At 39.8% G+C, this 26,784-nt stretch overlaps 2 protein-coding genes across 2 annotated transcripts; both read left to right on the top strand.

The window, feature by feature from the left end:
- The first annotated feature begins 584 nt into the window (after positions 1–584).
- On the top strand, positions 585–14,710 carry mcoln2 (mucolipin TRP cation channel 2). The gene is made up of 14 exons (XM_046390962.1): positions 585–736; positions 1,375–1,528; positions 2,132–2,305; positions 2,759–2,915; positions 3,424–3,502; positions 3,602–3,698; positions 3,916–4,015; positions 4,416–4,528; positions 4,849–4,998; positions 6,474–6,575; positions 6,932–7,054; positions 9,483–9,689; positions 10,766–10,899; positions 14,245–14,710. The coding sequence occupies exons 1-14, from the start codon at positions 693–695 to the stop codon at positions 14,279–14,281; spliced, it is 1,671 nt and encodes a 556-aa protein (XP_046246918.1). The 5' UTR covers positions 585–692; the 3' UTR covers positions 14,282–14,710.
- Positions 14,711–16,549: 1,839 nt separating this feature from the next.
- On the top strand, positions 16,550–26,020 carry lpar3 (lysophosphatidic acid receptor 3). The gene is made up of 3 exons (XM_046390958.1): positions 16,550–16,819; positions 17,936–18,696; positions 21,973–26,020. The coding sequence occupies exons 2-3, from the start codon at positions 17,949–17,951 to the stop codon at positions 22,299–22,301; spliced, it is 1,077 nt and encodes a 358-aa protein (XP_046246914.1). The 5' UTR covers positions 16,550–16,819; positions 17,936–17,948; the 3' UTR covers positions 22,302–26,020.
- The last annotated feature ends 764 nt before the right edge of the window (positions 26,021–26,784 follow it).

Genomic DNA, 26,784 nt, shown 5'->3' with positions numbered 1-26,784 from the left:
TGATGTTGATGTTTATGCTCTTTATTATGTAACCACCGACTGAGTGTCCTACTTAACCTTTGGTCAGTTGTATCATTACATGTGATTGAAGTCTGGTCCCTTAAAGAAAACCCTACGTGCTTGTCAACGCAAGTCACAGGCCGCATTTCCTCTAAAACAAAAATGAAAGGTTGATTTTGACGTATCAGCCCATCTGAGGGTTTTTTTTTTTGTGTAAATATGGTGCTGGATTACATCTGATGGTGCAAATATTGCGGGAGTTGTTGCTAACGCAGATGAGTTTACATTCCACAGTTAAAGACAAACACTTGATGAATATAAAAGGCAGATTCCAGTATGTCTGAGTGTATTTGAACACAACTTTTTATAGGCTAACGAAATTAAAGCGTTTGGGGAATTAATAAAAAAGTCAAATAATAACAGTAAAGAAACTGAATCTGTATGTTTCATCTGCAGGACATATGGATGAGTCAAGGTGTAATCTTAACTATAATCGAAGAGCCTGTTGGCCCGCGGACCGTGGATTGGGAACCTGTGCGCCGCCCAAAACTCATTTCCTGATTGGCTGTCCGCGCGCTGCGTGCTGACAAAACCCCGCTGAACGGACTTGCGTTTGCTGTCTGTCTGTCTGTCAGCCTTGTTAACAGCCACATAGTCCATTAACCGGTGGATCTCCACGTGGATAATCAATCATGGAATTACTGGGTCGATATCTGGAAAGGAGCAACTCAATCAGGTGAGTTGGAATTGAAATGACGGGCGTTTTAAAGCTTGTTTCCGACGTTTTAAAACTTGCTTCAGTGTTCAATAATTTAAAAAAATGTATAGGCTACAAACTGCAAACACCGGCTGATGTTGCTAAAATAACCCAAAGCGAATTTACTAAATATATTGTTGTCAACAACAGCACCACTCATTTGAATTCATTCAGCTGAAAATAAATGTGTCATTCAACAAAACTCCTTATAGTTTACTTAAACTGTGCAGTAGTTTAAAAAAAAAAGAAAAGAAGGAGGGGAAAGAAGAAAGATCCTTTCAGGAAACTGTTGGGGAAATATTGAAGGAGCCCTGAGCCAACCTTTGGACTTAAACTCAGGTAGCAGCATGAATACAGGCAGTGTGCTCAGTACATGGAGTTCTTCCTGTAAGAGATGACCCATCTGGTGCACTGAAAGACACAGCTATTGCTCAAGTATCATGAAATAACTGCTCTCACTTCTGTTTTCCTTTTTCTCATCCTGTTGGAATCAACTCAAAACTGAGGGCAACTTTTTACAGTTGTTTTGGTTTTTTCTTTGTTGTTGTTGTTGTTGTTTTATTTGTTTTTCATTTAGGTATCCCAGCTCTTGCATGATGCTTCAATTTTTGTTTCAGCTCGGTCATGACTCAAGATGTTATCAAAGAGGAGAACCTGAGAGATGACCTGAAGTATTACTTCATGAGCCCGTGTGAGAAGTACCGAGCCAGGCGACACATACCCTGGAAACTCGGGGTGCAGATTCTGAAAATCGTCATGATCACAACACAAGTATGTGGTCTGGGTTTAAAGTGGATTAGGAAAGACCTGGAAAGAAGATCCACCCATATAATAGTTCCTGGAACAATAATCCACCCAAGGCATATAGCCAAGAGCAGTAAATGTATGTGTATGAGCGGTGATATTCATGTGGATTACGACACAGTGTCCTACAAAACATCTGAGTGTGTCAGCTTATGTCAGACGGAAGATGATTGTTTTAAAAAAAGAGAAGTACACCTATTTATCTGAACCTTCGTTTCTGTGCTGCTCGTTGCTTGCTGACAGTGAAGGAATTTCTAATGATTTTCTTATGTTGCAAAAACCAGACCTTTTCAGTACATATAATTAACCCGAGAAGTACACTGACCACTTTAAGTCCATTGTTATATGTGATCTTTAAATAGCTGTGAGGAAAAAATATCACCTCAGTGTTGTAAATTAAGCGAAATGCCATTTGATGCAGTCCATAATTATTTCACCTTTAGTGAACAATATTATATATTACTGTTACTATTGTGATACTGCTGTTTCCAATTGAAACTGAAACTGAATCACTGCAAGCATTGACGTTAAATACAAACGTTCCCCTTTTCTCTGTTCTTTCCTCCATAGCTCATCCTGTTCGGCCTTAACAACCAGCTGGTGGTGTCCTACAAGGAGGAGAACACGATGGCTCTCAAAAACCTCTTCCTGAAGGACTACAGTGGGGTGGACGAGGACGACTACAGCATTGCTGTGTACACGCAGCGCGGCGTCTATGACAGTCTGTTTTATGTCCTGGATCAGGCAAGTTCAACTCTCTGAGAAAGTATGAAGAGCAGTAATTGTAATGTGGAGTTTATGGCACTATAATCATTAAATTTAGGCTTGATTAGTCTCGAGAACATGCTTGCTGACCTAAGGCATCCCCACTCTTACTTTGATGTTGATATAAATGCTATTTACAGGTTGGAAACTGGTATTTACGATAACTTATCTCTAATCTCTTGAATGCAACCTTGAGATCTGAGTTGAGATTTTCCCTTTTCTTGTGTTATTGGGGTAGAAACTTTGAAAACGTGCTGAGTTCTTCTGGCTATCTTGTGAAGCGGGCTGCTGCATTTTCATAAAGCACTTTATGTTTTACCAGACTTTGCATTTGTGTGTGTAATATGGTGGCTTGCAGGGTCTTTCCAACACAATGGAAACAAGCTTGGGATGGTGTGTTTTTTTTACCTGAGGCTTCTGATATATTTATAGTACAGCCAGTTGAGCCAGCTCTCTGTGGGTCCCATCAGCTATGCTGAGGATGAGGACGGCAAGCTGCTGCCTCTCGTCATCTGTAAAGAGTACTACAAGAGGGGCAGCGTGGAGCCCTCAGACGAGGCCTTTGACATAGACGCTCAGCTGGAGACGGGTGAGAGCCACCGTTTACATTTTTCCTTAAATTATCAGCTGACCAGTAAAATCTCTGCTTATTTAGACAATCAACATCTCAGTCACACTTTGTTGTTGATCTGCTCTGAATCTTTCTCTGTTTTAAAACATCTCTGTAGTTTTAAGCTACGTTGCAAACTCAGTGGCCTTTAAATATAAATGTGTATATGCAGTATGTATAAAACAACCAAAAGTTCTCGTCACATGATGCATTCAAGGATTCAGATTCACAATGTTACATGTGAAGGTTTTCGCAGTCTTTGCAATAGTAGAACATGAATCACCAGTATTATGAGAAGTAAGATTACACACTAGTAATTCTGTTCCTCACTGCATGGTTATGGGCATGCAAGCCTGAGTCTGCACTTTACTGCAAAGCAGAAGTAACCTACAGAGGCAGCTTTCCTGTCGAACATATTGAACAGTACTCATGTAAAAAGAAGATCTAAATGTTCATTTTCTCACTCTGTTCATCTCCTCTCGCTCAGATTGTAAGTCACATGACCCAAAGACTGCAAACCAATGGAAAACCCAGAATTCATCCTTTTTTGACCTGGACTTCTACAGGTAGCCGTCATCCGTCAACATGTTGCACAGGACTGCAGCTGACATGCGTGGTTTTAATTTTCTCTGAAGTGCATGAAAATCCTCTGCTTCCCTCCTCAGGCTTGTTGACATCAAAGTCACCTTCCAGCTGAAGGGAGTCAACCTTCAGACGGTGCGTTCCCGAGAGCTACCCGACTGCTACTCTTTCCACGTTACGGTATGGTTCAGCCAGATTTTCTGTCGTTATGAAATGAAGTGTACGCAAGCAGGTGAAATCCAGATGAACATTTTGATAGCGAAAACAAAGTCAGAAAAACCGACTGCTCTTCCATATGTTCTGCTGTTAAAATGTGTCGCTCGCACAGCACTTAAAAATAAGACAATTACTACTTTCATCGTTCTACTCGTCTGCTATCCTTTCTTCCTGTCTCCAGATAACATTTGACAACCAGTGTCACAGTGGAAAGGTGAAAATATTCCTGGACATTGATACTGAGAGTACTGCATGTCGAGACTTGAAGATATCCGGAACTGGTAAGGTATAATTATCTAACCTGATGGAGAAATTAATTAATTGATTAAAAGCAAGACATAAACATAAAGACGGAAAAACGGAACAGATTAAGAGCTGTTGGTTACATTTTGTCACTCTAGTGTACAGAGGTTAGTTTGCAAATGCATATCTGTAATTTTTACAGATTATTGCAATAAAATTTAAGGTTATATTTTTGTTTGTTTTTTGTGGTAAAGTACCAGAAAGTAATATATTCAAATTTCCCTCTGTGACATGTGGTAATTTGCCCCAACCTGCGAGTGCCTTACTACGGTTAGAAAGGCGTTTTCCTGTAAACTTGTGGTTATCAGCGGAGTGTCTGTTAAGGGTTAGGCAAGTGCTAAACCCTCACACGCATTCATACTTTATCTCTTGTTTCAGCTCAGAAGAACACGCACTATCTTCTCATGTTTGATGGCTTCGTCATTATCGTCTGCCTTACGTCAGCTGTGCTGTGCACCCGCTCCATCGTACTGGCTGTCAGGTTGCTTCAGGTGGGCCGTTCAGTCTCTGTTCACGCTGTATAAGATCACACAGACGGGGAGCTTCTTTCAGGAGCTTCTTTCCCTGTTTCTAGTCGTCGGGCTGTGCTTTTTATTTAGTTCTTGGTTGTTAAGAATTTTTTCAATGTTTAATCACCTTCCTCTTCTTAAGCCAATTTCACAACAAGTGACTTATTACATTTAATCCGTTATACTTATTTATTACATATGACGCCATTTCAACAAGTTCCTGGAGGATCAATAAAGTTCTTATCCTTATCTTATGTTGATTGTTCTTTTCAGAGACTTTATTTGTTTTGGGGTATTTTCAGAGATTCTCCAGATTCTTGCATGAGAACTACAATCGTAAAGTGTGCGAGGATGACCAGAAGGAGTTTCTGAATGGCTGGTATGTGCTGGTCATCGTCAGCGACCTCTTGGCCATAGTTGGATCCGTACTGAAGATGGAAATACAAGCAAAGGTAAAATTAATCATGTTGTTCTGTCTGAGAGAGAAGGTTACTACGCACTGCCTTGATTATATGTCATCACCTTTTTGTTTTTTTTTATATCTTGTGATCTATTAAGCTATTGGGAAATGCCACTTTAGGATTATCTGTGTGTCTGATGGACTTTGGAGTGAAAAGACTCAGTGCAGACACTCTAAAGTTCTGTTTATTTTAAGCCGGGTGTTTCTCCTTTTTAAACACCATCATGAAGTTTTTACCCCAAGCTTGCCAGAAGTAGAAATAAATGTCTCCTTTATGTGAGATTGAGCCTTTTTTTTATTTTACAGGAAAGTGCTTCTGGTCTTCTGTTGTGAGTTTTTGGTTTGCTGTTGAGGATGAATGTTGACAGTGAAGTGTGTGTCTTCAATGGACTCTCTTTTTTTTTCTCTCTCTCTGCAAATATTTAAATATACACAGGTACAAATATTAACAGAAAAAAAACATTCCAGTGAGCATGTGCAATAGCAGCACCTGTTAACTAGCTCATCTTTATCGAATGCAGCCGTCATCACTGTTAGTCTGCCAATGAAAAGTCGCAAGAGGGTCTTTAGAGTCTTGACAAGTCTGCTCAAACAGGGTAATGAAAAATATTATCAAAACAAGAAAAACTGGCCTCCTTGCACAAATAATTAAATATTTATTCAAGGACCTAAGTAGGATGTTGCTGTATAAGGACTCAAGAAAGGAGATATTTACCCTGATCTAGTTGTAGAAAAGAGAGGTTCAAAGGCAGGTTTAAAGAACTTATTTGCACTTGAGTAAAGTTTACTTTTAGACTTGGAAATCTTTTGATGTCCTTAATGAGGTATCTGCATTTGAACCTGGAGCACAAGAGCGAAATGTCACGTTATGTCACACATTAGTTAACAATTGACAGGATGTTTCTTTGCTTCAATTCCACAGTGTACTTTAAGCCCCAATAAAATAATTCCCACAGTTCAGGTTGCATTTTACCACCTGTTACATCAGAGTTGTGTCACTCTAAATAAACGATCGAATCCCGGTCTGGGCCCTTCTATGTGGCGTTTGCTTGTTCTCCCTTGTTTTCTCTGTACTCCGGTTTCCTCCCACAATACCAAAAACATGGTACATTAGGTTAATTGGCTACATTGCCCCTCGGTGTGAGTGTGAGCGTGTGTGGTTGTTTGTCTTTGTCTGTTGGCCCTGCGACTGACTGGCGACCAGTCCAGGGTGTACCCCGCCTCTCGCCCGTAGTCAGCTGGGATAGGCTCCAGCTCCCCCGCGACCCTGACGGATAAGCGGCATAGAAAATGGATGGATGTAAACTTAAAGTTCTGTATTTATCCCACATGATGCAGCAGAGGTAGTGTTGTTCCAGCTTTGCTAATCCCACAGGGCTGAGTGAAGACCAGGTCCTAGTAGGATCTAACTGCTCTACTGTTGCTCTTCGTCATTTTCTTATTTTTTTTTTTTATTCTCTTCTGCAGAGTCTGACCAGTTATGATGTGTGCAGTATCTTCCTGGGAACGTCTACATTAATGGTGTGGGTCGGCGTGATCAGGTACCTCGGATACTTCCAGAAATACAACGTGAGTGTGTGAACCTTTTCTCATGGCTTTTCCTTGCACTCAACATTGACTATCAAGTTTGTTAGTCAGATGTGGATTGAAATCTCTGGATGAGCCACAAAAACAACCATCAGTGTGTAGACAGGAGTCTTGATGCATTGTATAGATAAACCACAGCTGAACAAAGTGAAGTCTGTATGTTCGAGTTAATAAGGCGTTGGCATTTATTGGAAATTTAAGATGCACAAATACTGATTAAAATGTACTTTTTCCACCCCCCTTTCAGCAACTTAACCAAATGTCTTCAACTATTCTTGTATGATTTTTGTAGTGGCTTCACAGTTACTTCATGACTCCATCCTTTCCTGTATGTATAGGTGTTAATTTTAACCATGAAAGCAGCCTTCCCCAAAGTCCTGCGTTTCTGCTGCTGTGCTGGCATGATCTATCTTGGCTACACCTTCTGCGGATGGATCGTACTGGGACCATACCATGAGAAGGTAACTGTAGCTGCTTTGAGGAGAACAGAGAACATCTGAGAATAGAGAAGATGGTTGGCGATGGTACAGTCACTGGTCTGAATCACGGTGTAGTGAGGCGAGTAAAGGAACTAAGAGGGCTCTTTTAACTGACTCTGCTCTTATTTATTTTTTCTTTGCTGCAGAACTGCTGAGGCAACAAGATTGAGGTTGCATTAGGAAGCTCCGAGTTACGCATGTCTTTAAATTGCACACAACCTTTAAAAAAAAAAAAATATCTGTGACTTCCATAAATACTCAGTCGGTCTTCATAGATTTATACGTGGTATCCATACTGAGCGATATTGATTGCTGTGTGTTCTCTTTAGTTCTAAACATCTGAATGTCACAGTTACTGAACGCAGGTGTTCTTTACCTTGTTTAATCTGTCTAAAAGAAATAATCCTACAGGTTTTCTGCAGTAGGAGAAAGCTGCGACGTGTCAGACTTTCTCCTTTGGTTTTTTTAGCTTTTTAATTCACTGTTTCTAGCATTGTGTCCTGCATATTCACGATAAACTTGAAAAATGGCCTTTGAAGGCATACAGCCACTAGGTGTCAGTATATGTTCTGTCCATGAAATCTCCAGCTTCAATGAAAGCAGCTCTCTGTCCTTCAGACCAAATTTTGTGTCCACTGGGACACAAGTTTTTGTTTTTTGTTTTTTTTTTTTTTTGTTCACACTCAAACATATCAACTTGGAGTCTTGTCTCTGTTTGAAATTATGGTGTTTTTTTAGAATTTTTAGTGGGATTTTATGTCCCTTTCCTATTAGACGAGTGACGACATGAGGGCCGAGGGCTGCAAATGAGCTGCACAGGTTACAATAAATGATGTGTAAATTTTTTTTAAGCAGTAAGAAAGATGCAGAATGTAACATGGTGAATGTTTTGTGCGACACAAAATCAACAGTTATTTTAACTGCAGTCAGATGGAAATCCTTGACCAACAAGTGCAATCTGGATGTGTGTGTTTAGCTGTCCTTGCCCCTTAAGATAAATTATTTACGGAAGTCGGAGCGTGCAGTAGGCGTCTAAACAAAGCAGTGCTCGTACTGTGGGAAAGACAGATGCGAGATAGGATGAGCTCAGTCGCCCCGGGCCAAATGTCTCGCTGACCAAATACAAGTTTGTTGATTAATCTCAAACTAAGTGCTGGGCTGTAGTGTGGTGATATTTTTCTGGTCAGTTTACTTATTAAATACACTCATATCTAACTCATAAGAAAAGTTTATATTGTAACTCTAGTGGCACACTTATTGGCTCTTTACTCAGTGAAAGTGACCAGTAGTCCTCCTGCGGCTGCAGCTGAAGTCGAACAGGTTTCAGTTCTCTGTGTGTACAACACCACAGTCAACTGATACTTGCTCAGGATATTTACATTGCGGCTGGGGGAGTCCCTTGTAGTGTGCTGTCGGCCCTTCCAGGCTCCTCTGTGTATTTACTGAAGGAGTAAACAGAGGATGTTCCAGGACTTGCCATCCCACACGTCTTCAAGTGTAGTGCCCTGGATCCATACTGCCGCAGTGGGATGTTGAGTTAAGATATTATCACATTCTGGGGAAACTTTTTTTTTTTTTTTTCCCCCAGTGTTCATGCATGGCTTTCAGGCTCTACTTCTTATGCGTCTGTCTCTTTTGTTTGCGTTTCGGTCTCGATCATTTCACCTCTATCAACCATCATGCTTCCGTCGGTCTTCTGCACCTCCGTCTTTGTAACCCTGCACCAACGTTTATGCCAGACATTATGTTAAATCTACTCTCAAGGGATGATTATAAACTAGCTGTACATGTTGTTTTTTTAGAACACATTTTTTAATATGTTTGCATGTCTCATTTATTAGTAATCTGAAAAAACTCAGTTACACTGGAATAAGCTGAGATAAACGGTCATCTCTCTTTGTCTTGTGTTCCCCAGCATTTTTTTGGCTGTTTACTTGGTTGGAAAAGTTCATCTGATCGTTGATCAGTCGTTCATCTTTAAAAGCAAAAAGATCAAAAATTTCTTTGTTCTAGATTGTGAAAATGTTCTGCTTTTGTCTCTTATCTTTAGGTTTTAGACTGTTTTTGTTTTTAGGTTTTCATTGTGCAAAACATTTTATTGCCCAAGTGATTATTAGTTACCTGAAATGGCTTAAGGCTCCGTCCCATGTCTTGTGGTTTCCAACCTGTTTGTTACTAGATCACGTCTTTTTTTGATTTGTGTATTTCATGCAAAAATGTCATTCCCTTCACTTTTGTAATGTTTTTTGACCTTTCACAGGACAAATGATTAATAGGGGGGGAAAAAAGCACACTTCCTGAAATGACGCTGTGTCTACTTGTATGGGCCTTCTTTAACTGCTGTAAAGTGTTGTTTTTTTTTTGTTGCACACTTTCATAAAATCAAGGTTGCCTCTTCCATCTCTTTTAGTTTGAGGGCCTAAGTCGTGTGGCGGAGTGCCTGTTCTCCCTGTTGAACGGTGACGACATGTTCACCACCTTTGCCCAGCTGAAGGACAAAAACATTCTGGTGTGGCTCTTCAGCCGAGCCTACCTCTACTCCTTTATCTCCCTGTTCATCTACATGGTGCTGTCGCTCTTCATCGCCCTCATCACCGACGCCTACGAGACCATAAAGGTACTTAAAATCTCCTTGTGTAACAGAAAATATATTTCATCAGACTCTCTTCATTGTGATGCTGATCGCTGGGATAACCTATTATGAATATAATATTTCCAATCCAAATTACAGCTGAAACAATTAGCTTTATTTTCTGTTAGTTAACTTTGAAATATGCTACCTCGAGCTTTGGGAAATTGTAGCTGGCATTTTCCACGGTTTTATTTTTACATACAAAATGATTAACAAATCTAGAAAATAATCAGCAGATTAATCAGTAACAAAAGTAATTCTTGTTAATTTAGTTGCTATAAAGTATATGTTGGTTAACTTGTGACATTATGTGCTGGCTTCATAAATACACTCGCCACAGCTTCTCCCATAAGAACGACACTTATGTGAATGGCTACTACAATAAAAGGGCATAAACAGAGAAAATAAGCATACATCATTAATCACACTTATGTGCAATTTACTAAAAAATACATAAAATACACAATGCAGGAGTTATCACACTGCCATAACATGGAGAAATAACATTCAGTAAAACAACTAATTAAGATAGATACCCTGGTCTGAGGCTGTTTTGCATTCCACACAGACGATTTGACCGACGAACTCTTACAGCAACTTGAGTGAATTTAACAGAATAAAACTGAATACTCGGTCTCGTAGACGCCCAAGAAGGAGTAGAATCAGTGAAAGAACAAAAGTGTGTAAAAGCCCAGAAAACTGCACCAATGAGTAACATCTTCAGCCTTTGCTCGAACCAGATGTTTTTTTTTTTCCCTCCCCTCTTCTTCAGTATGAAGAGTTGATGGACAGGTGAACACAGATTCCGATCGGTGCAGATTGATCCTGGCACTTTCAGACCAGGACTGTGCATATATTGACTGGATGACCTTCTGGACAGTTGCAGTTAGATCATGCTAAATGTTCAAAGAGTGATAGTGAGCAAATTTTGGAAAACTGTCCAAAAAATATCTTAAAGCTCTCATGTGACGAATGTGTAGGTACAGAAGTACTGAGAACATTTTTAGTTGTTCGTCTTGTCTATGTTCATTGTTTCATTTCTTTGTGTGTTTTGCCAACAGAACTACCAAAAAGAAGGATTCCCGTTGACGGACCTGCAGAAGTTCCTCAGAGAGCAGAGAGATCTTCGTGTTGCAGAGGAGAGCAGTCAGACAGACGTTCACTTCAGATACTCGCTGTTCCACTGCTGCCAACGGTATGGTGATGTAAACAGTCACACTATGATGCTAACCTTTATTCGCACGCCCAGCTGCACAGACAATCGCACCTGTTAGTTGCTCTGTACAAACATGACCTCTCATCGCTGAAACGCGACAACTACGATAATTTAAATACCTTCCTCAAGGGCAGCGTGTCAGCTTGTAACACGTCTCACTCCTTTACTGGATTTGACAGCCTGCCCTCGAGAGCAGTTTCACATCCGCTATCCTGTCGCTCCACACAAAAACATCTCATTGCGCTGACTTTTATGACGCTCACGCAAGTTATTGATAAACTTAGTAAAAGTAAATCAGCTTAAATTTACTTTTATGTACTTTAACCAAGAGGGTAATTAATTAATTGACTAATTGTTGCATCTCAACAAAGATGTTCTAGGTGTTTTAAGCAGGATTTAAGAATCAGAGGTATAGTAGTCAGATTTTTATTTTATTATTTATTTATTTTTTTCTAAGCAACGTCACACAGTGTTATGTTAATGTCTAAATCACCCAAAACAAATGAAGAAACACACAGAGTAACAGTTCTGTGTGGGAAAAGTCAGCTTGCACCTTGTTGCCACAGCAGAATATTGTATTCCTCTATACGTCCCTGTTTTCTGCTCATTCCTTCTGTATGAGCCAATCTCTATCATCAGCAGGCTGGAGCGGAGTTTCCTCCACGCTGAGGTTTGGCTCGCTCTTACGTGGTCTGAGAGCAATGAAATTAGTGGTGGGAGCTATGCAGACACACCCAGTGATGGGCTGATTACAGAGAAACTGAGGCTGTATACTGGGAACCCCCCCCCCCCCCCCCCCCCCCCCCCCCCCCCCCCACGCCAACCACCTAAACAGACCATGGTTAACATTCAGTTAACACAGTTGAGCCAGAAAAGTTTTGTCAAAGCTTAGTAACTAATTAGGAAGAGTTATTTGATTTACTTTTGATGGGTAAAAGTTTAACCTCAGTTGCCTTTCATGTGGCGTTCGATGGAGTGGTTTTGTTTTGACTTAATGTTTTCTCTCTTTATCTCCATCACTTTCCTATCCTCATTTTGTGCTCTGTTCACATTTCTGACAGTTATTCCTTAAAACTCTCAATAATGAATTACTACTTAAAAGTTTGTGTTTTTATTTCAGTGTGTATTTTTAAGCTGCAGTGTAGAGTTCATGTGCTTGTTCCTCTTTAATAGTCGGTCTCGGCCCAAACGTTACAGAGCTCAACCAAAAGTAGCGCTTCACCAAACTGCTGCATCTTACTTTGGCTTTTGGTTCTGCTTTCATAAAGATTCCTAAAACTTCTTTGAATAATCTATTTTAAACACATTATTCAGTTTGTCTGTCTTGGATTGGTTAAGGTTTAACTGCAAACCCACACCAGGCTTGGTTTCTGTAGCCATCACTGTCCTTTTACATAAAGAGTCCATGAGAAACAGCTATCACAGTAATTCGTACTGCACTGTGTTTGCCATCAAACTATTATTTTCTCCAAGAGCCAGTCTGTTTGTTCACATAAAAAAGTATATAATATATAATTCTGAGTCATGTAATCAATAGAAAATAACATTTTTTTTCTTCATCATTCTTGACTCTGCAGTCTTTCCTGCATGCTGTGTTTTCTAACACGGAACCATCACGGATATTCCAACTGTCAATATCTTCAGGAAGATTTGTCTCCGTTACAGAGCCATTATGTAATGTGTAATGGTGTGACTTAATGCATGACTAACTGTGGCAATAAGCTTGGAACTGGGCTGACTTTCTGTCATTAGGAGCACTCTTGTCAAGTTACATACATTCTGTAATTGCAGTCATTTGCAGCCTCCAACCTGACCAAATTTCATTTATACGAGAATCTTTGTCTCGCTGTGCTGACAAAAATTAGATCAGGGTTCTCGGCAAGCATTTTAATGTCTTCTTACTGGATGAAATTTCATCTACATACAATTAACCTCTTCCTGCTGTTATCTGCATTAGCTGCAGTCACTAAGCAAGCAAGCAAATTTAGGGGGAAGAGTTGCCCTTTGGATTTAAAACCAATACATCAAGTTTGCCAGTTGAAATAATATATTATGACTCAAGAGTCTCATGAACTGAATCTTGAGTGTAACCAATTAGGGAAAAGGTTTTAACTGTCAGTGAAATGGCTATTCAGATCCCCACAATGAGACAAATACCAGTATTAACCTGATGAATGTCTTGAGACTTGAATGCATCTGCATGCAATCTACAGTGTGATTAAGCACTTTGGCCAAATGGTGAATCTTGTGCTTGAAAAAGATTTGACAAAGGGGGCTGCTAAGCCGCACATCGAAGCAACATATGAACACAGTAAAACCTAAAGCTGAGCCATTTTTGCTTTCCATGAGAGCAACTGAAGAAGCTTGTGGAACGGAGAGCCTGAGACTTGCTCTGAAAACTCAGCAGTAAAATGTTCTGCAGATCATAAAGATGAAGGAAGGATGTCTAATTGTTTCCACATTTAATGTAATGGAAATGTAATTGGCTGTTTCTCTTGAGAACAAACAGTCAAACAAGAAGTGTTCAAGATGCATGGTGACAAGGCTATCATTTTCTAAGTGCTTGTTTGAGGGATTCATTCTCAGATGGCTTACGAAGAGTCACCAGAAACCCAGACCTCTTCATGCGTCCCTTCGTTGTCTGTCTTTGCATCAGGGCCAAAGCCTGCATGCAGGTGGAGGAAAAGAGAAGAGGCATACTTTTGCTGGTTTGAATTGTAGGAACTGAGCATGAGTGTGTCTGGGATTATCTGAACAACAGTTTACTAATGCAACAAGACCTCAGAGAAACCACAAAGATCTGAACAAGCAGCTGCTGAATTCCTGTTAACCAGTGTGATATGTTGGACACAATCTCAGAATGACTCAACATTGAAGTGCAATGTCAGTCTGATGTTACATACTTCATTATTTAGAAGTATATTCATAAAAGTCTGATCAGGTTTGTTATGTTTTCGCTTTCAATCAAATCTTCTCAAACCAAACCCTCACAGTCCTGAAGTTTCACAAAATCTGCAACAAGCAAGCTGCAATTTGCATTATTAAAAAAAAATTTCTTCCACATAAAATTTGACATGTTTCATTATCAAAGCAAATATCGTACTCATGACCCGTGCATAAGCATGCTGGAGCCCCATGGAACACATTAAATGTCCTTTGTGCCATCATTTGGACCTTAGTGTTTTTAGACTGTAGATCAGACTGCTTAGATATTTGCTGATGCGTCATTTAATCGCTAGTAGAAATCACGTATGTTTGTCTTTACCTGATGGTGTTGAGACATTTGGGTGTCCTCATGTGTCTTTTTGGAACTTGTTGTTGCAGTGTTCCTGAAAATGACGACGTCGTACTGATCAGCTGATGGCTGTCCCACCAGCTCAGGGAGGAGGACCGCACTGGGAACAGGACTTCACATGTGTGATGCAGACTTGGGGATGGACCGATCCTCTGCAAAATCCGGGATCGAGTAAAGTTTCCATTCCAGGAGGGATATTCTGAGAAGTGCAATATGCAAAACCAAACAAGTTCCTTCGCTTGAACATGAACCCGCAGTTGTCTGAAGAGTTGGAACTATTAACATTGCAGTTCAGTATGCTGCTGAAAAGTTTACAGGACCTTTTTAAGGTCTGCACATGCATTTAGTTGCCAAAGGACTGGAGTCTGTGTTTTTCTGTATTTGACTGTTGCTGCAGACACTGGTGCTATGCGGCCACATTATTCAGCGGTGGATGTAATTTATTTGTCAAGCGTTGTAGTAAAGACTGCAGTAAAGATAATTTTCTCATTTGTTCATGGTTGAGTTATGTTTCAGTGTTCATATTCAGCTCAGAAAATTGAAAGAAGTTGTAAACTGATGATGTACGTGGTCAATAGAAATACGTAAGATATTAACATTACAGTACATCGGATTTCTTCTGTTCTCCAAAGGTTTCTCTCAGTTGCTTAAGACACTCGGAGTCTGACTGAGATTGAGTAAACTGGGAGTTTTCAATGACTACCGCTGAACTTACAATATGAGTCAGTTTCATTATATGATCTACCAGCAAGTTTAGAAGTTGAGACAAGCTGGAGCACGACTTCTCATTTGTAGTGAGACTGCTGTAAAATCAAAGAAACATGTTTCGTTGAACCCAAACAACATGCTAGATCAAATTCAAGGAGTTGCCTTAAGTGAGACCTCTAACGTCCAGCTACTTCATTTTAATGTGTTCCAAATTACTGCTTAATAAACCGAAGCCTGGATGTGATTAAAAATGCCCCGAAGCAAAGGTGGATATGTGAGACAATACATCATTACGTGCCACCCCGTATAGTCTGTCTCCTGTGTGGCAATATTGTCCTCATATGATTAATACTTGATTTCAAACAGAGATAAGTTCAAGTCAGAGTTCATCTCAGAGCAGGTCAAAACCTTTTCACAAACAAGAAGAGGATATTTACTGTAAGGACTGCAGTGTAACAGATTGTAAAGCTGTTTAGCTTGGATCAACAAACGTCACAGTTACTTCTCAACACAATGCGAGCTAATAACAAACGTCAACATACGTGTGTGCCATCGCGAACAAAAGACACATACTTGTGGGAAAGGAGAGTGAACACCGCATTAAAGACAGTTGAGCAGCTCCAAACTTAGAACCCTCAGCTCCTCAAATGTATCAAGTTGCATGCTTTGAAACACACAGAAAGTGTTTCAAAGCATGCAACTGGTGCCCTATCAGACAACCTGAAACCTCCAGTGGTTTTCAGTGCCTGCACAAACACTGAAGCACATGCATTACAGGCGGTGGGTGATGGTGAGCACAGGTGACGAACAACAAACTGCCCAGCGACTCCATTACAGGTAAACCCGGCCACGGCTACACTTACCCTTCAAGGAAAAGAGTAATTGCTTTTCTCAGTAGTGGAACCGGTACTTGTAAAAGTTCCAATATAACAGCATATAAACACTCTATTAATTATCCCAAAGGTCCTGTATTCAAAATCTGACTTTAAGTAAGAATACATAACAAGAAATTAGTCAAAATTATTATCCATTATTATCCAATTATTATATCTGTGTTATCAAGCCTGAGAGGTCTTGGAAGACCAGAAAATAATAAATAAATATAAAATTCCACAAACTACAATTTTGTGCTTGTCTCTAATCTCTTTGGGTCTTCATTGGTTGATTACTGAAATGAAACCAGGTAAAATAAATAAATAAATAGAATTAAAGAGGAATTGAGGAAAGAGCAATTGTGACCAATTCTCACTTATGAAACCAATGCCAAAACAACTGGGGAATCACTGGTTTGATCTTTAGGTTATCTGTCATCTTTTTCAATTTATGTATATATGTATGTATTGTGGTTTTTATTCTATATTCATTCATTTTTATCAATCTGAAAAATAACTCTGGCTTTGATATAAATGTGTAGTGGAGTGAAAAGCACAACATTATCCTCTGAAATGTAGCGTTAAATGGAAATTAAGTGGACAAACACTTTACTCTCCAGGTGAACTGAATACTTGTGGAGGTTCTACAGCTTAAATAAAATACAAATCGAACACCTGTAAAAGCGTCTATTAATTGTGAGAGGAATAAATCCAGTACTACATCGTTATCAATACCGATCAGTGTCAGGTCCTCGCTTCACTACGAGAGCCACCATTTCTGCGCCTGGTGCGGTCCACCGGAGGAATGCACACGTGACCTCTGGTGGCACACGCCCTCTACGTCACCAGGCTGAAGCCTCAAAGTGAAGACGTTTAACTTCTCTCCCTTCACTCTGTCTTCTCCGGTGCTGCTGTCACGTCCCCCTCCGTCCACCACTGCGGGGGAAACATGCTCATGAACTCGGCACGAAACATTTCGAAATTTGTAGTCTAGTGACGCACCACGGACAGCCCTTCACGGCAGGTAAACTCACCTGGTTTCATTATTCTTCTGTGGGAACTCTTCGTCCTTCCTTTTTGGTGTTTTTAACTGATGTCGGCAGCGTTGTTTTGTTTTCGGATTTTTGCAGAAGTTTATTTGTCTCACAGTCTCTCTGTGGGAATTCTTCATCGCGTCTGCGCTGTTTGTTTCCAAGCCAAGTCGGCTGAACGAAGAGTTTTGGCTCCTGTTTTAATGTTCCTCTGGACCTTGCTGTGATTTGAGGTTTATTCAGTGCAGCTTCTTCCAGTGAATCGGTTTCGAAGTGTGTATTTATCTTTTTCGTTAAGTCACCATTGATGGAATGTCATTAAGTGCCTTTACTAAAGTACTGTACATTAAGTATAAATTTTAAGTGGTTGTACTTTAGTCTTCCCTTGCCACTTTCTGCTTCTACTCCACTACATTTAAGAGGGAAATATTGTACTTTTTACTACATTACAATATAATAATGACAGATTTAGTTACTTTTTACTTTAATTTTGCTTATAAAACTGCATACAGACCTACAAGTACAGATGATAAATCAATTAATTGTCTGACAGAAAGGTGGTCTCATGGTTTCAGCTCACACAAATCAGGATGAGCTACTTTTTCTTTGAATTATTTTATTTTGTTTTTAATAATGTTTAACAGCATTCCGAAGGCATCACTTTAACTTTAACCTCTGTTTTTTTGTAATATGCATATTCTTAAATGTAGGGCAACAACAAACGATTGTTTCATCATTGACAAATCTGCAAATTTATTGATTATTCGCATGTTTGGTCAACAAAATGTCAAATAAGCATGAAAAATTACAATCCTAATTTCCCATAAACCAGAGTGATATTTTCAAATGTTTTGTTTTATCCAAACAGCTGTCAAAAACTCATAAAGATATTCGGTTTCTTCTTATATAAGACCAAGAAAAGCAACAAATCCTCATTTAAGAGGCAGAAAAGAGTGAATTTTTTCAAATTTTCTCTTGATAAATAATGATTTTCTGCTCTGATCTGATTGAATGACCAGTTAATTCTCAAGTCATTTCAGCTCTTCTTCAACTGACAAGTGATTGAGGAAAGTATCTGTTTCTGATGTTTCCTTATTCTCATTTCACAGACTCACCATCAAAATGGCCGAGCTGTATGAAAACCGCACCTGTCATCATAATGAGTCCATGGGCTTCTTCTACAAGAACATTGGTGCTGATGATAAGTGGGACAATACCCAGCTCATCATGGTGCAGGTGGTGGGCTCTCTCTTCTGCTGTTTCATTCTGGTGTCCAACGCCATGGTCATAGCTGCTGTCATCACCAACAAGAGGTTTCACTACCCTTTCTACTATCTCCTCGCCAACCTCGCTGCCTCGGACTTCCTAGCCGGCATAGCATACGTGTACCTTATGTTTAACACGGGGGAGGTGTCACGGAAACTCACAGTTAAAGGGTACTTCATCCGTCAAGGTCTTCTGGACATCAGTCTCTCAGCCTCGCTGGCTAACCTGTTGGTAATAGCTCTGGAGCGTTACATCTCTGTCATGAACTGGAAAGTCCACAGTAACCTGACAAAGAGGAGGGTGACGCTGCTGATCGTGCTGGTGTGGGCCATCTCCATCTTCATGGGGGCTGTGCCGAGTCTGGGCTGGAACTGCATCTGCGACCTGAACGACTGCTCCCAGCTGGCTCCCATCTTCAGCAGGAGCTACCTGATCTTCTGGTCTGTGTCTAACCTGGTGGTGTTCCTCGTGATGGTGGGCATCTACATGAGGATCTACGCATACGTGAAGAAGAAGACGTCAGTGCTAACGGCACACACCAGTGGCTCCATCAACCGCAAGAGGACGCCCATCAAGCTCATCAAGACAGTTATGGTTGTGCTTGGTAGGTGCTAATCCTAAAAAATAATGCGTGTGTGCAGCAAACTGTTGATGCAACAGTGAGTCAGAAGCATTTCCAGCATTACTCTGCTGTAAGTACTGGATTTGTGGTGACCAGCTGTGAGGGTTTAAAGAGATCTCAATGTCTAAGAAATTAAATGAGTCACTGCTGAACACACAGCGTTGTAACCTTGAGCGTAACAACACAAACATTTATGTTTTCAGTAGGCATATTGAGTGCTTGCCAGTGATTTCTTTTTTTTAAGGAGTTCAGAATGAAAGCAAAGGAAGAACCAGCAAAATGCTTCTTTTATTTCTCTGCATAATTTGTCACAGAGTTTATTTTCTGCCCGGTGACTTAAATTCCCACCTACTCATTACTGCTTATTCTGTCATGTAACTGTTACTTATCATAGCACTGCCAGCGCTTTCCTTTAAATATGTTAAATAGGAGTGTACCAGTACATTCCACTGGATATTCTCATGCAAGCATATCACTGTTTGTATGTAGTAAGTTGGCATACTATCAAACTCAGGCATTCTTTTCTCTATTCAGTCATTCCTCATGCAGACGTCCAGATAAAAGCATGCATGACATAGTTGTAGTGGCTTTGCACGGTTGCCCTGCAGGATAAAAATCTGTCATTGTTCTTTGTCTCTTTTTGAACTTTGTATGTCTGGCCAGATGGCTCGATACACTATGTAGCAACTCAGCTTGCAGCCTCTGCGGACACTTTACTCCAGAGACTGCTGTGTAATTATCTCTCTCTCTGCAAGGACACTGCTCCTCAGCCTGTGTGGCAAACCGTCCACATCAGACCACACTGGCCTTCAATGAGCGTGGTCACCTCCCCATTACCCCAAAAGAAAGAAAAAACAAAAAAGAAGAAAAGGAACCTATACTTGAGTACTTTCAAGCTTTCACATCGCTTTCACATGCTTTGTATAGTCCCCTTAAGTTTGTGGAAGTTTTAGCATAAAGACAGTAGAAGTAGTAGTGGAGGTGGTGCAAAGAACATGCATGTGACATCTGAGATGAAAAAGAAGGAAATATTACGACACGAGGTCAGGTCCACGATCATCTTGCCACATCTTATGAGAAAAAGAAGCTGTTCAGGGTGAAAAGCAATCTGCTGAGGCAGAAATCTCAACTGGACAAACCAGTTCAGAGACTCTTAAGCCACACATGCTTTGTTGCAACCAGAGTGAAATGAATGAATGCTTAAGCACTGAATAGGAATACATTTGGATATTGTCACTGGTGGTTGCTTGTACCGGCAAACAAACACCAAAGAAGTACAGAGCAGATTCATAGTTGTTACTTAGATACTTTGATTTCCACCAAACAAGTATAGGGAGGGACTTCTCTTGTGCTGTCTTGCTTATATTTGTAATTCAGTCCTCATGGTACTCATGGTATAATATAATTCTTGTAGTTTAAGAGGTGGCAGCTGTATGTCTGAGAGCTTTGGGGCCTGTTGGTTATGTGAAGCTTCAAACTATGCTATGCAGCTTCAGGTTTTGTTTTGCATTCAGTGGAACCACCATTGTCAAATGAATCGCTGACTGAGAGAAGACAACATATGCTTGAAATGTGTGTCCCAAAAACCTTCTGTTTTTCTACTTTGTCAAAGATTAAAGAGGAAGAGAGTCCATATTTAAACTTCAAAAAACATCCCAAAAAAAATGCCATTGGAAGGCAAAATAGGAATTCGCTAAAAAAAAAAAAAAAAAAAAAAAAAAAAGGCCTAAGAGCAGTTAAAAAATATAAAACACTTCCAGAAATCAATACTTCCAGCATATACTGTGTGTGTGTGTGTGTGTGTGTGTGTGTGTGTGTGTGCGAGAGAGAGCGAGCTATGGAATAGGACTTGTTTTTGTTCTGCAGATGTACTGCCTGAAGAGATGCTGGTAGTGTCAACACTGCTGTTGGCTGACAAGTTGCAGCTTGTAGCTTCCCTTCAGTTCCAGAAACTTCTTAGTAGCTCTATTTTGTGCCCAAACATGTTTGAAATAGGTGGCTAATTAGCTCCTTCACTGGCCCTGTGACCAACCATATTATTTTCCAAATGCACAGCATTAAGTATTTAATACAGTAATGGCATTGTGTTCCCAACCTGTGTCTGCTTGTATTGCTCGGTATTAGAATCGCTTTATGCCCCTCTGAACAGTAGGAAAGCCTCTAGGAAACATCGTTTAGTCACTGAATTAAGACTAATGCTGAAGTAATTAATCATCAATCTACAGAACTTTATTCAGCAGCTTTTCTTTAATCATCAAGCAAAAAATGATTCTGAATTAATGATTCTGATTATGAAAAAAGATTCTCAGGATTGCCTTGTAAATTGGCAATCTTACGGTACGCTTCTGGTACATTGGCACGCTTCCATTGTTGGAAGAGCAGAGCAGAAGAGCAGTGCTGTGTGAAAGAGTGAAATGAAAGTTAATTGCAGAATTTCTTGAGCTTTTAAGTTGTGGTTAAATGTTTTACTGGTCAGACATAATATGTTGTATTGCATGAATGCATTTAAAAAAATTTTTTTTTCAATTTTACTAAAGGATCCCTCGAGGTGGGACTGTTTATCCTTGGCTAAAGTAATTTTTATGTTAATGAAACTACAGTACAGCCCCTATACTTCTTGAACACAGTTGCAGTGCTGTACTTCTATTAACCACTTTTGGTTATTTTTATTGAATACTTTTATTATATTGCATGATATGGTTTACCACTGCCAATATGCCTTAAGCTATTGGTCAAAAATGTGGGCTCAGCTTCAAATTATACTTACTATGTTGCCTTCTAAGAAATTTGTGACAGATTAATAAAAAAAAAATGTAATTTATTAACATTAATACATTTTGAAATAAAAGAAAAGTTTGACAAAGTCAGACAGACATTGATACCTCATGTCTGACAAATATGAGGCAACCGCGACCAGTCGGTTAGGTTAGCTTAGCATAAAGAACTAAAACAGCTAACCTGACTCTGTCTAGAGAAGAACAACGGGTTTTGTGTTCAGTTGAGTATGTGTGCCGGACTATTTCTTGGCCTGGTGCAGTCACTTCCTGGAACCTCTGCTAGTTGCCTGGAATCTCATGGCGACAACAAGACTGCAGAATGTTAGTACTTCCAGACAAGAAACATTATATAACCATTATATCACTATAAAGTACCCTTTTGTAAGTTGGAACCTGACCTTTTGAGCAAAGTGTAGCCTACACAAAGAGGGACCTGAGAAATAAGAGTGACAACAACCAAACTGTGTGTGATTTGCTGTAGGGGCCTTTGTGATCTGCTGGACTCCCGGCTTGGTGGTTCTTCTGCTGGACGGTCTCCGCTGTACGAGTTGTAACGTCATGAAATTAAAACGCTGGCTGCTGCTCCTGGCTGTACTCAACTCAGTAATGAACCCCTGCATCTACTCCTATAAGGATGAGGAAATGTGGACAACCTTCAAGAACCTCATGCGCTGCATTGGGAACGGCACACGACGGCAGCGGTCCACGAGGGCTAACGCCAGGCCGCTCAGCTCTGGTCAGGACACGGCCAATAGTCAGCTTCCCTCAGAGGAGACAAAAAATGACAGTCAGGACATACTCAAGACCTGACAGTGGAATTTGTTACGCATTTGGTGGAACTTCTGTCCAGCTCTGACTGAACTTATCTTAAGAAGACACAGATGGGGACTGACTTGAAAGGGAAGCCACCATTGTCTCCAGTTGGTCTCAGGATTCGTTGTTGATTCGTTGAGATTAAAAGTAGTTTGTTAAAGAGACACTGCACGCCATCTCTTCCAGTATAAAGCTGGCTGAGATAAGAGACACTGATGCACTAATAATTCACCAAATGGATTCATAGATGTGCTTTTTCAGGTTGTTTTTCAGGGTTTTAACATTTTTTGTACACATAGCTCTGTTTCATCCTGCTCTTTGTGTCTTGCTCATCACATTCCTGTGGGTTATTTAAAGTTGGAAAAAATGCGGAAGAAAGAATCCAGTATGAAGTACAAAGAAGAACTTTTCTACCTTTACCTTTTTAAAAGGGTAAAAATCATGCAAAAGGTGACTTCAGTTTGTCGCTAATATTCATTTGTGTGCCTCTGAATTATCCTGTAGGTTTACTTCTTGTGTAGTTTGAGGAAGCAGTACTGCGGTGCATGATCTAGTCAAGAAATGTAACAGTGGTTTATGGTTTAGAGTCAGGTACTGTAAAACTGTACATTTGCTTGAGTAGGCACAGTTTTAAAGATTATTTCCTGTTTTTAAAGTAAAAGTACTGTAAATTGCTGTACTATACATATCTACTTGTACATCCTGTAAGATGCTTTCAGGAAGAGATAAACTGTAATTTCACCCAATTTTAAGTGAGTTCACACCCTGCTTTTCTAAAGCAGGTTTGCCTCTGGAGAATAGATGACAAGGTCAGCCCTTTCTTGTCCCATCGTCTTTTTTCATTTCACCTAAACAAACCGATAAACTCCTGCCTGCAGCACCTCACAGAGGCAAACCTGTTCCCTCTGTGGAATTTTAACACATTACATCAATTCATCAAATGGCTCCAGGGGCTGTGATGAAACTCCTGTTCACCTCACAGTGCAAGGGTTGTAAAATGATTGCAACACACTGGAGATACCTGTAGGAACCAAATAGGATATGACTGAACAGACGGTAACTACCCACATGTACATGCAACACCCCCCACCCCCTCCACACTGCTCTGACAACTTCATTGTTAAATCATTGACTGGGTTCAAATGACTTTTCCTCAACCTGCTGTACAGTATTTATGCCACTTCTGCTGTAAAAGGACATCGTGAAAGCTGATTTGTGTTCATCGTGGGAGTTCAAGAATGCCACAAATGAGGTTAACAGGTCCAGTCACGTTGTTTCTTTATTGATTTTAAATTTCTGTGTGGCATTTGAGACCATTGGACTTTTAGAATCATCTCTTTTTTTGTTAATTAACAGCTCTTTTTTTGTCAAATAGCATACATAAAAATGTGGTCAATATGTCTATTTTTCCATAATGAAATGACAGGATGGAGATGACACAAGCAGCATAGAGGTTAATTTCACAAAAGTGCTTGCAACCATGTCACACTAAAGTAAGTTTAAATTTTACTTCAATGTGAATACCAAAAATAATATAATTTAGAGACTGCGACTTTGGCTTAAAATTCTTTCTGGATTCTCTAGCGTTTGCTACATTTTTTTTAGCCATGTTGGTGGTAATCCAAATCCTTATGACGTCACTGTTCCCTTAACCTGTCTAGTCCACTTGTAGGTCAAAGATTCACTTAACTGGTGAAATATGTCGACATGTACTAAATGGATTGGCCCAACGTTTTATAGGCATTTCAAGACAACAAACCCCAAACACTTCAGGGATCCGCCAGTGCCACCGTGCGGTTTATGTTTTGTGGCTTTGAGTGAAATGTCTCAATGACCGTTGGATGGATTAACATAAAATTATTTGAGACATTAATGATCCCCTTACTTTTCCTGCCATCGTCAGGTGATATCACCATCAGCCTCAGGTGAACTTTGTGTGTCCTACTAATAAGCAATTCTTGTCATAGAGCATGTTAGCTAAGATGGTAAACATTGTACCTGTTAAACATTTCTAACATTGTGACTGAGAGCGTTTTAGCACCTACTTCGATCTTACAACACAAGAGTGGCTGTAGCATTCTACACCTACTTGGTGCCTTTGTTAGCCAAACCGTAAGGTGACTTGTAAATCCTGTTTGACTCAGACTGTTTCCTGATTTTAAATTAAAATAATTGACACTGATAATACCTGCTGAGTCTACAATCTTAAAAAAAAAAATGAAAGGATAATCTGATACTCCTATTACATGCCTTGTACTGCAATCAGAAGTTGAAGTACTGTTTCTTAAGCTGTCTAGTGCTCAAGACCTCTGGGCCACTTTAGGATGATTTACTCTTGTCACACCAATTAGCAAGTGACCTGAAATTTCCATTCAGTCAGCTGAAGAGCTGCAGAAAAACAGAATTGACTCTTAAGTGGGAAGAACAAGAGCACAAAGCACCTGCATCAGTAAAATAAAACAAACAGTTGCGGGGTTAGCTGATACTATTTGAATTATCCCGTAGCCTAGATGTCAACATCTGGAAAATGTTGTAGTGAAATACGTTTAAACATTAAAACATGTTTAGTAGGTTATAAACTGCACAATGTAAGCATCTGTCATTTCTTGTAAATGTTTGCTGTTTGATGCTACATACTGTCTATGTCCTGTTTCTGTTGTCCCCAGAAAGCCTTTGAATCATGTTAAAGTTTCAAATCTGCCCTCTAATTTACTCAAGTCAACATGCTTGAAATGCAAGCCCATTGTTCATAACCTTTCACTGTTTTTAACCATAAAACCCACAGCTGTTTATTTTGCCCCCATTCTCTAGGTAACCAGCTTTTGCAACGTTCTTAATCCCATGTTATATTTCTTTTGTGCAGTAAAATCCCACTCAAAATTTAATCCCCTAAAACACGTCCTTTGACAGCAGAAAAAAAAAGGTTCAACACTGTACATTTTGCTCATAGAAAACTACTCAGGGGTGTAAGTGACATTCAGGTTGAGGTTTGACTTGAGTCAAGTCATTTGGTCTTTATGAAAATTTGTGCTGTATGGTAGCGACGACTGTACGTCCTCGGTCGTGACTGCTGCCTGCCACTCTGGTTTTACATTCCCAAAAACATGAACTGTAAACTGTGTGGTGTGGCAGTCTTTTTTCTACAGCTGTGCTGTAATTATGCATTCTTGAAAAGCCAATTAAATTTCACAGATGTTCAAAAATGCTGTCTTTTGGTTTGGTTTTAATCTCAGGACAAACAGTTGGAGACAGAGGGATGGAAAACGCTCATCAGTATGTTATATAAATATCTCTTGTGCCATAAATGTGAGGAATCAGGAAAGTTAAAGCTTAAATCATATATAATTTACATAACTGACTGGTTTGTCCTATAGGTCTCAGAATACATGATCATCAAGTGTGAGGGATTTCAACTCGATACAATATTATGTCTGAGAGGACAATGTGCAGTAAAAGTGATAGTCAAAGATGAGATTTATTACATACGTGTAAATGGTAAACAGACTGCATTTGTATAGCACTTTTATCATTATACAGAATCAAGGGGTTGACACAAATCTCCAGTGTTCAGAGAATGGCCCAAATGTGTCAGTGGCACAGAGGATCAACAAACTACAGAGTATTGAAGTCAGTCATCTGGTTTTGTTGATGTTTGTTTATTTCTGTCTTCTCTCTTTCAGTTTCTGATTTAAACCATAAACTTTTTTCTGTGGCTGCTTGTGCGTGTTATCATATGACCAAAGTTCAGTACTTGGATCAAGTAACACCAGTGGAGCTAGCTCCATCACATCTTTTGGGATGACTTTGATATGTGGCTAGAAGCTCCAGAAAATGATAGTTTACTCAGAAATTTGACATGTTTTGTCGGGAAGAAAGCAAGGTGCTTTGTTTTATTTGGCTGTCGTAATAAAAAATGGAGCCAACCATAAGGTCAGTCGTCTGGTACCTGCAACCTCAACAGCTAATGTTTCCTGTGACATTACCTTGAAGAAGACCATGACACTCACACTGTGTTGTTAGCTCAGTGTTTAAATCAGTTATGGAAATACATTTACTGAAATTCTGTATTATACTGGAATTTGCTAAATAAAATGTACTAAATTCTAAATTTTTGTTCATAGCACTTAAATACTTCATAAGGCTTTAAATACAGGACTTTTACTTCCAGTTAAGTATTTTCAAAATGTGGTATTAGTACTTTTCCTTAAGTGCCTCCGGTCATGTCTACCAGGGGCAGATTTTCAAATTAAATATCAAGTAGATAGAATTAAACTTTACCCTGGTAAATCCTACCAATTTAAGACAGTACAGACTGTTGAATCTTCCAGACTTAAAACGGTAGAAAAGGTGTTTCGATGCAGCAGAGACTTCTGCGTGATTCTGACCTGTATAGGACAGTGAAGGTGAGCTGAAGCACCTTGTGAGCGAGTACATGATCAAACAGTGATTGAAGAGCCTCTTCTGCTGATTGGACAATTAG

Source organism: Scatophagus argus, chromosome 6 (genome assembly GCF_020382885.2).
Source record: "Scatophagus argus isolate fScaArg1 chromosome 6, fScaArg1.pri, whole genome shotgun sequence".
NCBI lineage: Eukaryota > Metazoa > Chordata > Actinopteri > Scatophagidae > Scatophagus > Scatophagus argus.
The sequence above is the reverse complement of the archived record's forward strand: the minus strand, read 5'-3'. Positions and strand labels throughout refer to the sequence as shown.

Excerpts from the sequence above, each read along its gene's own strand:
- mcoln2 (XM_046390962.1), top strand. The coding sequence starts at position 693 with ATGGAATTACTGGGTCGATATCTGGAAAGGAGCAACTCAATCAG. Across the intron at positions 2,916-3,423 it reads AGACGCTCAGCTGGAGACGG|ATTGTAAGTCACATGACCCA; the intron begins GTGAGAGCCACC and ends CCTCTCGCTCAG. Across the intron at positions 7,055-9,482 it reads TGGGACCATACCATGAGAAG|TTTGAGGGCCTAAGTCGTGT; the intron begins GTAACTGTAGCT and ends CATCTCTTTTAG.
- lpar3 (XM_046390958.1), top strand. The coding sequence starts at position 17,949 with ATGGCCGAGCTGTATGAAAACCGCACCTGTCATCATAATGAGTCCATG. Across the intron at positions 18,697-21,972 it reads GACAGTTATGGTTGTGCTTG|GGGCCTTTGTGATCTGCTGG; the intron begins GTAGGTGCTAAT and ends GATTTGCTGTAG.